The following is an 11,909-nucleotide window of genomic DNA, read 5'->3' on the forward strand; positions in this document are numbered from 1 at the left end:
CTTTTAAATAAGGATGAAGCATGTTTTCAAGGTTTTCAGCCATACATCAATCCATCCTTTTCCTGAACTGCCAAAACAGAAAAAGTGACAGCTGCTACCAAAACAATTTATCCAGAGCAGCATGAAAAATATGTGCATCTATTTTATAAAAAATATTAAAGCTATTTCACAATGCAATTTGTTATTGATTCTCCAATCACTACAATACCCCCCCAACACCAACAAAACCCCCCCATCACATTCCTTACTTTTCTGGCATGATGAAGTGCAGCAAAGACCAAAGCTCTTTAAGGGAGTTTTGCAGAGGGGTTCCAGTAATAAGAAGACGATGATTAGACTTAAAGTCTACTAAAGTCTTGTACAGAAGGGAATCATCATTTTTTAAACGATGAGCTTCATCAACTCCTATAAATACCCAATTCAGACCACCAAGGAATGACTTCAAGAAATTGGGGAGAGGGAAAGACATTATACAAGTTAATATATTATGCAATGTCTGACATTTTACATGAGGTTATATATACACCATCACTCCTTTTATTTTAATAGAAAAGGACACCTATGTTTCTGATATTAAGTAGAGGTTTTATGTTTGCTAGATTCAAAAGGCTATGCAGGCATCCCAACATTAAAAAGAAAGTATAAACCAAGTTTATACTTAGGGTGAGGAAGAAGACAAAAAGCTGATCTTTACATTTTCAACTGACAAAAAATCCCAACATAAATCCACTATTGACTCTCTTCTTTTCAGCATGTACAAACAAATTAAATAGAAAGTCAGCAAGCAGAATTTTTTATTATAATTATCATATGCTGTTAGGATTAACAATAATTTTGTATGCTATCATCAGGAAGAGAGTAGTAATATAAATATATGTAATACTGCACACACAAATACAAAAAAAACCCCATGAAATTTCAGAGTTGTGAATCACCGGTGCTTGGAGCTATGGACTGGTTTGTTTTTTCAGTTCCTGGATGACTAACAGGAAAGTAAAGATTTTGAGATGCAAAGAAATTACTACAGCAATGTTTTTGCCAGATGAAAGAATTGCTTGCAGCTGGTGGGTTAATACAATCCTTATTCTTCAAAAAACTTGGCCTATGGAACCACACAGTGCTTATTCTGTAGGAAGAAGAGCTGGAAAGCAACCAGCCCAGTTGTGCCAACTTTTACTAGTTCACCAGGTGGTCAGGTATGACAGAGAGCCCCAGAACAGAACACATGCATAAAGGAGAGGGAACATATGTTAATGACTTCAGGGAAATTATTATCATATGTATGTTTTTTCTGGGAAAACCTATGAATATGTATGTAAAATATAGCATATAAACAGGAAGCTTCCTGTACTAAGCATGTATTTCAGAGGAGATATCCTCTCATGCATTCAGCCAAATAAAGAATGTCTGCTTCTTCATGCTACATTGGAGTTATGGAGGTTTTTTTACAGATTTTGGTAACAATGTGAAGCACAAGCAAACTGAAAAAAAAAAGTTTTACCCACTTGATATGTGGGTTAACGGAGGGGGCAGAAAGTCTAACCACACATACATAAAATCTAAAAGTGCTTAAAGAAAACAACGTTCATACTTCCAAGAGTAAAGCCGTCATACTCCCCCATCCATTTAACAGCCCAGAACCTAAATATGTGCCAACTCTAAAGGAATTTTACATTGTACAAATTATTTGTATCTCCCTGAAGAAGTAAGGGTCATTACCTTATCCTTCAGCAAAATTTCATAAGTTGTTAGAAGTATATTAAATTTTAATCGCTTGGTCTGTGGATGCATCCATTCATGAGTCCTTATCTAGAAGAAGAATCAAGCAAACTATAAGCTAGAGAAAAATGGTCTTATTGATCAGGATGACTTCAGGTACTATAGCAATATAGATGTTAAGTGACATACAAGAATCTGATCGCGATCAAGGAACATAACAAGTGAAGCTTTTTTTCTTAAAGTTATTAAACAGTGATGGCGGGGAGTTTGTTAGCTTTTGTTTGGTTGGGGTTTTTTGCGGATTTCTTTGTGTGTTTTGGGTTTTTTTTTTTTGGTTTTTTTTTTTTTTTTGTTTGCAAACTTTAATGGATAAGGTTCCTTATAGTCTTCCTTTCAGGAAACAAATTAAGATTATGTCTGTTTGGCTTAAATATTTATTTTATGCACCCAAATAAATGCATGACAAAAGACAATTTATTTTCAAATGCAAGGTTGCATTTTTAATCCTTTTTACTATTAAACAAGAATGAAATTTTTAATATTCATTCATATCAGATCAAAATTTATACTTTTAATTTGCATTTTAACCACATGCAATGTTTCAAATAATTATTTGCTCATTCCAAATCAAAATATTGGAGATTAGCATAAGACAGGAACATGAAGTGAGTCTTATTTACCACTAATATTTCCAATGATACAAAGAAATACTCACCATATTTCTGCTAGTTATATCTCCCAAGTAAACTACAGCATTCATCTGAGGAGCCCAAGTTTGAATCTCTCTTTGCCAAGATGTCAAGGTAGAAAGTGGCACGACTAGCAAGAAAGGTCCATACAGTTGATGTTCGTGAAACAGGTAGTTCAGAAAAGAAATTGTTTGTACTGTTTTACCCAGACCCATTTCATCTGCAAGAATACAACTATTCCCTCTAAAAACAAACAAACAAACAAACAAAATTTATAAATGCTTTCAAGTTAAAACCAGCAAGACTAATTTAAGACTACTTACTTGCACCATGAGTGGGCAAGCCAGTTCAGTCCATTTAACTGATAATCTCTTAACTCTAAACTGTCATGTCCTCCAATATAAGATGGTTGCTTCTTTAGTGCAACAAACCTCGGCCTCTGTTTTAGAATCTGTCAAAAGCAAATTGAGCATCAGTCCTACTACTAAGTGAAGTTACCAATGTATCTTCTTATAGAAACAAAGAGGCTGTACGATTCTGTTTGGTCACCAAGTCTAGTCTTTATTCATGACAAACATCTAAGCCATATAACAATATCCACCAATTTGCAAGCTAAAATTAGTTTGCTGATCTGAATTCCACAACAGAAATGACAAGAACTCATTCACAAAGGTTACTTTAAAAACAAATTAAAGTAATAAACAATTTCATCTTTGAATGACAATAAAATAAGTAGGAGCAAATATAGAAACATAGAATGGGTTGGGTTGGAAGGGACCTTAAAGAACATCTAGTTCCAACCCCCCTGCCATGGGCATGGACACCAGTCTATTCTTAAAAGTAATACTTCCTACATATATAAATATAGCTATCACTGTTATGGACAGCATTCAAAAATATTTTATGATATGCATTATTGAATGCATAAAATACATCAGGTTTTAAAAAAATTATTGCAACTATATAAATCCATTGAAATTACACACTCACCTTGCAGTCCTTAAATGGAGTAGTCTTGGATTGGTTTCTGCTAAAATACTCATCAATACATGTCTGAAATTTTTTGGCAATGAGAGCACCGTCTTCCCAGCTACATTCTGAGTAAGGCAGACCTTGCCATTTGCAATAGTAATCTGGATAACCAGCTGCTGATTTCTGATTTGAATGAGCTGCAGAAACGCATTAGAGATACTAGATCAGTATTTTCTTTCTGTATTTTAAGAAAGCACTCATTTTAGGTGATAAGACAAAACTTTTCATCAAAGATTTGGTTTTGCCTTAAGCTGCTAGGGATATTAATAACCTAAATTTCTTAACTATAAATTCAACATGCAAGCAATAAACTTGTAATATTCGCAAGACTGTTTTCCATCTGGAAGTTTGTCACGTACCAATTATCCTCTCCACTATTTGATACTGTTTATGTAGATCATCTGTAAGTTCCTGCTGGCAGTTATAATATTCCACATCTTCTGGAGAAGCATTTTTCAGCCTGAAACGGGAATTCATTTGCAGCACTTACTATTTTGTGCAGTTCTAAAATTAAGAAAATCTGGCAATTTTAAAGCTCTGAATGTAAGCACCACAGGAATGCTGCTTAGAGAACTTCTGTGACGGTGTTCACAGGGGTTCTTGGATGAGGGAAGAGATGAGCATCTGACTCCATGTTTCAGAAGGCTTGATTTATTATTTTATGATATATATTACATTAAAACTATACTAAAAGAATAGAAGAAAAAGTTTCATCAGAAGGCTAGATAAGCTAAGAATAGCATCAAAAAGAATGATAACAAAGCTTCTGTCTCGGACAGAGAGTCAGAGCCAGCTGGGCTGTGATTGGCCATTAATTACAAACATCCAACATGGACCAATCACAGATCCACCTGTTGCATTCCACAGCAGCAGATAACCATTGCTTACATTTGTTCCTGAGGCCTCTCAGCTTCTCAGGAGGAAAAATCCTAAGGAAAGGACTTTTCATGAAAAGATGTCTGCGACAAACTTCTTTGGAAAAGCTACAACTCTGGAATTCCTGCTATAAAAGTGTTGCATCTGGCCTAGGTACGTTATCACTGATGACTGAGGAAGCTTATAAAGAGAAATTACTATCAGCTACATCTTATACTAGTCATGCAGATTATTTACAATATCTGTTCTCAATACAGTTAATGCACTTCACATGGCATTTTCACAGAAGAGCACAGATGGCTCACTATAAGAATCTATCTTATGAGTCACTAAAAATTCCACCACTGTTCATAGATTATATTAAACATACTAATAAACTGGAATACCATAACATAGCACTAAAATGTAAGGAATTTTTTAATTTCTTGGTTCTGAGGCTTTGACAGAAGTTTGAGCCAAGAAAACTAAATGCTGTAATGTTTTGAGTGCTTTAGCCGTTTCTGATTTTTTTTAATCTCTGCAGCAATTCCCAAAGAACTCTGATCAAAATACAATCAATGACAAAACTAGTAAAAGTTAAGATTTAAAACAAAACCAGAAACACCACCACTCATCTTGTTAAAACGTCATTTATAACACACATATTAAAATCTAGGTGCAGAAGCTGCTTCCTTAAAGCCCTGATTTTACAAGATGTGTGAGTATTGTCACGTGCTCAAGTAAAGTTGGTGTGCATAGAATCTTACAGGATCATAAGGTGTTAGGAAAGCTTCAAATTTACAGCTTTTGTCTTCCTCTTGTACAGGCACTTAAAAACATCTATATTGTTACAAAAATATGCAACATGGAAATCATTATAAAAATACTCACCAGCGTTTTGTTTCCTGATCCTTTTTTTTGTAGTTGTCCAGTTTCTTCATTCCTTTAACATTTTGTTGCTTCAGTGTTTCCTCAGTTTCCCATGTATTATGGATGTGTGACCAGCCTTTCCATTTAATAAGATACTGTATTTCTCCTGGCTCCTTTGATTTTTCAAACCCAGTATTTGGGTCACCATCTGCCTCAACTGCATAGATGGTGGTTGCAGCACCAGTGGCTAATAAAGAAACCACACCATAAGGCTTGATGCACTGCCATAAATTAACCAGTAAAAAAACACACTGCAGAAAGCAATTTGTGATGCTCTTATATGAAGATGCAACTTGATTAATTATATCTACAATGCTTATGTCAGTCTTCTTATTTGAAGAATTATGATGTAGCTATATTAACACATGCACAAGTATACCAACAAGATTCAAAAAAAGCAACCAAAAAATATTGCACCTAACCTATAGTCTCATCAGAATTTTCTTAGCATTCCTAGTCTTTCTAATGATCCTGAGAGAATGCTCCACTAACAATGCTTACTGTCATCTTTGCTATGTCCTTCTCATCTCTAAGAATATAACAGATATTGAGAATTGTGCTTAATCAGCCTTGAGACTTCAATAGCCTACTATTCAATTATTACTATGGATGCCATAAATAAAATTTACAGAATCAAAGAGTGGTTGAGATTGGATGGGACTTCTGGAGGTCATTGGTCCAACCTCTATGCTCAAACAAGGTCACCTAGAACCAGTTGCCCAAGACCATGTCCAGATAGCTTCTGAATATCTCCAAGGAGGGAAACTCTATCACCTCTCTGGACAACTCCAACATGCAAACTGGTAACAACAGATGAGTAGAAGGATAAGGTACTCAACAACTTTTTTTCCTCAGTCAATGCAGGAACTGAGGAGGCAAAGTCTGTCCTACTGCAAGTGAAGACCAGGTTCGAGACCACCTGAGGAATCTGAACATAAATAAGTTTTTGGGACCTGATGAGATGTACCCCAGAGTCCTGAGGGAATTGGCTGATGTAGTTGCCAAGCCACTCTCCATGATATTCAAAAAATCATGGCAGCCAGGTGAAGTCCCAGGTAACTGGAAAAAGGGAAACATTGCACCCATCTTTAAAAAGGGTAGAAAGGAGGACCCTGGAAACTAACAACCTGTCAGTCTCACCTCTGTGCCCTGGAAGATCATGGAACAGATCCTCCTAGAAGCTATGCTAAAGCACATGGAGGACAGGGACGTGATTTGGGACAACCAGCACGGCTTCACAAAGGGCAAGTCCTGCCTGACCAACCTAGTGGCCTTCTATGATGAAGTGACTCCAGCAGTGGACAAGGGAAGGGCTACAGATGTCACTTATCTGGACTTCTGTAAAGCCTTAGACACGGTCGCCCACAACATCCTTCTCTAAATTGGTGGACTATTTCATGGATAAGGAATTGGCTCCATGTCCGGATGGAGATCAATGATGAGTGGTGTCCCTCAGGGGTCCATATTGGGACCAATGTTATTCAGTATCTTCATCAATGACATAGATGAAGTGATTGAGTGCACCCTCAGCAAGTTTGCAGACAACACCAAGCTGAGTGGTGCTGTTGAGACACCTGAAGGATGGGATGCCATCCAGAGGGACCTGGACAAGCTCAAGAAGTAGGCCCATGTGAACTTCATGAGGTTCAACAAAGCCAAGTGCAAGGTCTGGCACCTGGGCTGAGGCAATCCCTGGTATCAATACAGGCTGGGGGATGAAGGGATTGAGAGCAGCCCTGTGGAGAAGGACTTGAGAGTACTGGTAGACAAAAGGCTGGACATGAGCCAGCAATGTGCTATCAGAAGCCAAAAACCCAACCATATCCTGGGCTGCATCAAAAGAAGCGTGGCCAACAGGTTGAGGGAGGTGATTCTGCCCCTCTACTCCCCACTGGTGATACCCCACCTGGAGTACTGTGTCCAGTTCTGGAGTCTTCAGAACAAGAAATACACGGACCTGTTGGAGCATGTCCAGAAGAGAGTCATGAAAATGATCAGAGGGCTGGAGCACCTCTCCTATGACGACAGACTGAGAGAGTTGGGGTTGTTCAGCATGGATAAGACTCCACCTTATTATGGTCTTTCAATACTTAAAGGGGACTTATAAAAAAGAAGATAGGGACAACCTTTTTAGTAGGGCATTCTGCTTTTGGTTGAGATAGAATTAATTTTCTTTATAGTAGCCAGTATGGGGCTATGTTTTGAATTTGTGACAGAAACAGTGTTGATATATCAGGGACGTTTTAGTTATTGCTGAGCAGGGCTTACACAGAGTCAAGGCCTTTGCTGCTTCTCATACCACCTCACCAGGGAGTAGGCTGTGGGTGCACAAGAAGTTGGGAGAGATGGTTTGTTTTCCCAAGTAATCATTATGCATGATGGGCTCCTGCTTTCCTGGCTATGGCTGAACACCTGCCTGCCAATGGAAAGTAGTGAATGAATTGCTTGTTTTGCTTTGCTTATGTGTGCAGTTTTTGCTTTCTCTATTAAACTGCCTTTATCTCAACCCATGAATTTTCTCACCTTTTTATTTTTTCTGATACTCTCCCCCATCCCACAGGGGAAAATGAGTGAACAGCTGTGTGGGGCTTAGTTGCATAGGGCCTGTTGCCATAGGACAAGGGGTAATGGTTTTAAACTAAAAGAAGGGAGATTTAGACTAGACATAAGGAAAAAAAATTTTATGACAAGGGTGGTGAAACACTGGCACGGGTTGCCCAAAGAGGTGGTAGATGCCCCATCCCTGGAAACATTTAAGGTCAGGTTGAACAGAGCTAGCTCTGAGCAATCTGATCTAGTTGAAGATGTTCCTGCTCATTGCAGGGGGATGGGAGTAGATGAACTTTGAAGGTCTTTTCCAACCCAAACCATTCTATGATTCTATGACATTTGCTTTCCTCCAGTCCTCAGGCACTTCTCCCAGTTACCATGATCAAAAATTATTGAGAGTGTCCTTGCAGTGACATCTGCCAGCTCCCTCAGTACTCATGGGTACATTCCATCAGGGCCCATTGACTTATGTATGTCCAGTTTGCCTAAGTATTCCCTGGCCTGATCATCTTCCACCAAGGGTACATATTCTTTGCTCCAGCTTTCCCTCCCCGATATCGGGGACCAGGGATTCCTGAAGACTGGTCTTGATAGTAAAGACTGAGATGAATAAAGCATTCAGTACCTCAGCCTTTTCCGTGTCCTGTGTTATCTTGTCATTCAGTAGTATGCCTATATTTTCCTTAGTCTTCCTTTTGTCACCTATAGAGAGGCCTTTGTTGCTGTCCTTGACAATCCTTGCTACATTCAATTCCAAGTGGACTTTGGCTTTCCTAACTGTCTCTGCATGCTTGGATTGTGTCTCTGTATTCCACCTTCCCTATACCTCCTCTTTGTTTTTGAGTTTTGCCAAGAGCTCCTTGTTTATCTCTGCAAGCCTACTGGCAATTTTGCCTGACTTCATGCTCTTTGGGATGTGCTGCTCTTGAACTATTTCTCCCTAAACTCGTTTTACTACTTCCCTCCCCCCAACCTTCAGAATCTTATGTGGGGTAATTTTTAATTAAATACAGTCGGTATTACAGCTGAAGCACACTAGCAGAAAGAAACAGGCTCATTTCTGCAAGGAGAGCCAAATAAGGAAGTGGACCCAACCAGATGCAGGGGACAGATATAGAAACAGAGCATTGCAATAGTAAAAGGCATGTAAAATATAAGAAGTTTAGTCCAAAAGGCTTTTAACACAGCAATGACACTGTGCATTAGAGTAAGGGGCTAGAGTAAAAATACACTGGGAAGAAAAAGAAGCAACACACAAGCAGGACACTGCATCTCATCAGATGCTGGAAATATGAAACCCTTACCATCATCCATAAAATTAGTTCTGGAAATGCACATGCAAGCATACCACTGAAATTTTATATTCCACCATCCATTGCACTGTATTGGGACTATTTGAAAATAAATAACTGAAATCACAATCTCAATGGTTCAGCCTTCCTAACATCATCCTTCATCATTCAGGCTACTGGTTAGCTCTCGTATTCATTCCATTTTCTCTTCATCCTCCTGTATAGAGTTTATACCTATCAAATATCAATAAACTGTACAAATAGCGATGTAACAGTATGCTATGCATTTAAGCAATATTCCACTACATTTTTTCTCTTTCACAGAACCACAGAATATGCTGAGTTGGAAGGGACCCACAAGGATCATCGAGTCCAACTGCTGGCCCATCCCAAAGAGTCCCACCATGTGCCTGAGTATTGTCCAAACACTTCTTGAGCTCTGTCAGGCTTAGTTCTGTGACCACTTCTCTAGTTACATAAGTTCTATGTTTTATTTTATAAGGCTTACAAAAGAAACATCCTTATGAGTATGAAAAACAAAATAAGATTACTTTCTGGTACTTTAAAATGTCTTTACAAACATCACAGGTTACCTACAGCTGAGAATAATTGCTGTTGACATTGCACCACAATGCAGAGCAGCATCTTAAGAACACTGATAACAAAATTACCTCCTTTTCGGCCAATTCGACTATCCATAAACTTCTCTATAGTTTCAAATTCATCTTCTTCAGGCTGTGGGACATCTTCTCCACAAACTTCCAGCAAGTCATCAGAATCTGTCTTGGTTTCTTCAGCTTCTTTGTAGCTAACATTGACTGTTGCCTGGCGACGAGATCCTCTCTTATCATAGTCATCATTGTCTGACGAATCAAGCTGCCTCTTTTTCTGTCCTGCAATCTTTTTGCCACTTTTTGGCTCAATTCTTGAAGGCAATAAGATACAACACAACAGTGGAGTTTCAACACGGACAACTATAAGCCTTCTATATTTGTTTCTGAATACATGTTTTTCATGACTATTCAGTTACATCAATTTCAGTTGGAGCAGATAGGAAAGAGGTATTCAACACAAACCACTGGTATGATAACATCTTTTGTAGATTAAAAAAGGTCTTCAAGTTCTGTAATAAATATTAATGTTTTCATTTGCCTGTATAGTAGTACAGTACTTGATTACAAATTAGAAATAGTATCAGAGCAGCTAAAATGCAAGACCTTCTTACCTGCTTGGAGGTTTCCGGCTTTTGACTTTGTTTTCTGGCTCATAGTCAGATTCACTGTCTTCACAACTGCTTTTCTCTTTATCTTCCTCTGATTCAGAATCAGAACTAGTTCCTGATACTGACTCTGACCCAGACATTTGCCAGTCTTCACTGTACATATTGAGAAACAAAATAGTAACTCGCATTAGTTTTCAGGGGGGTTTGTTTTGTTTTTAAAATCAAGCATTCACCACAGGCTCGCTGCTTTAATTTCAACACTCTTTACAGAAATAAAAATGTTATAATAGTCATTTCAGCTGGAATGACAGAAAATTATAATGGATGGATATCAGGTAAAAATACCAAGTGGCTTCAAAAGGAATTGAATTCTGTTATCAAGAGACAGATGTAAAGAACAAAATAAACCAAAAATATGGATTTCTGTATAAAATACAGCTTTAATAAATGAGTTATTTTGACATGAATAAACCTGACATCCTTAGTAACTTTAGTTGGAAAGATACATATTTACTGGAACTTACCTATGATCATCATAAAAACCATAACATTATATTTTGCAGAATCCAAGTCTCAAATAGCTATATCCCCTGTGCCTCGTGAATAAATAGCAACTTCAGCACAGGAACAAAAAATAATAGAGAATCAGACTGAGAAACACACAGAAAGACTTCAACCATGGCAATCAGAGGCACTGGCTCCCAAAAGCCCCAACTGAGCTTCCAATTCAGTGTTTAACACTCATGCAAGATATTATGAGCAAGCCACTTGTGACTCCCAGTGGCCGTATCTCTGTTCTCCTGCTTAGCTGAGAAATTCTACTTTGCAAGAGGAAAGATGTACCCACTGATCAACAGTATCTTAATTCAGACTCTGTTTGTACAGAGAAATTTAATCTTAATTGCTTGGGTGTGGGTGGAAGAAAAATCTGGTATGCATTTTTGAAAGGTTGCTAAATCTTTATACTACTATCTATTACCAGTCTTAGGGAGTCTTTGACCAAGATGATCAAATAGTACTAATGTCCTTCAAAAGTGAAATATTACTCGAAGACCTTTACATTCCATTTCAGATGAGGAAACCTAAGAATCAGGGCTTTGACACTTTTTTCAATTAAATATGAAGTGGTCGTCAAATTACATTTTCATTGTGATCAATACATCTGTGTGTCTTGGAAATGCTACAGAATCATCTGTCTCCTTAAAAGATTTTTTTCTGTAAGCTGTAAATTAAAAAAACACCCAAACAACAACCTCTCCCTCCAATAAAAACAGAAAAACCCCCACCCCAAACCAATCAACTCCCCCATCCCTATGCAAATACACAACTTGTATTTATTTGGAGATATAGACAACATATAGAACACCACACTCTGTACGGCTTGGAGCCTGTACTAAGTTTATACATAGAAATCAGCTCTGCATGTCAGATAACAGCTGCAAACATACTTGTTTCAAAATAGGTATAAATCAAAATTGAAGCACTGGATATATGGGGTTATTTGGTTACTAGTTTCTAAACTATCTTTCCTGTAACAGATTATGTTATTAGGTTTAATCACATTCTTAAGTAACAAAAGACAGAATGACAATTCACTCAAAAAGCACTATTTGGCATAAA

At 37.8% G+C, this 11,909-nt stretch overlaps 1 protein-coding gene across 3 annotated transcripts in view; it reads right to left on the minus strand.

Moving 5' to 3' along the window:
* The window catches only part of LOC102042666 (chromodomain-helicase-DNA-binding protein 1-like), a 49,148-nt gene that overhangs the window by 30,839 nt on the left and 6,400 nt on the right, over positions 1-11,909 (minus strand). For all 3 annotated transcript variants that reach the window (XM_031065387.1, XM_014311352.2, XM_031065388.1), the window contains 9 exons: positions 10,293-10,442; positions 9,739-9,992; positions 5,187-5,412; positions 3,800-3,900; positions 3,399-3,577; positions 2,732-2,859; positions 2,435-2,651; positions 1,720-1,809; positions 249-439 (listed from right to left, as the gene is read on the minus strand). In XM_031065387.1, coding sequence (XP_030921247.1) covers positions 249-439; positions 1,720-1,809; positions 2,435-2,651; positions 2,732-2,859; positions 3,399-3,577; positions 3,800-3,900; positions 5,187-5,412; positions 9,739-9,992; positions 10,293-10,429 — 1,523 coding nt within the window. In that variant the 5' untranslated portion in view covers positions 10,430-10,442. The remainder of the gene's footprint in view (positions 1-248; positions 440-1,719; positions 1,810-2,434; positions 2,652-2,731; positions 2,860-3,398; positions 3,578-3,799; positions 3,901-5,186; positions 5,413-9,738; positions 9,993-10,292; positions 10,443-11,909) is intronic.

Source organism: Geospiza fortis, unplaced genomic scaffold, assembly GCF_000277835.1.
Source record: "Geospiza fortis unplaced genomic scaffold, GeoFor_1.0 scaffold445, whole genome shotgun sequence".
Lineage (NCBI taxonomy): Eukaryota > Metazoa > Chordata > Aves > Passeriformes > Thraupidae > Geospiza > Geospiza fortis.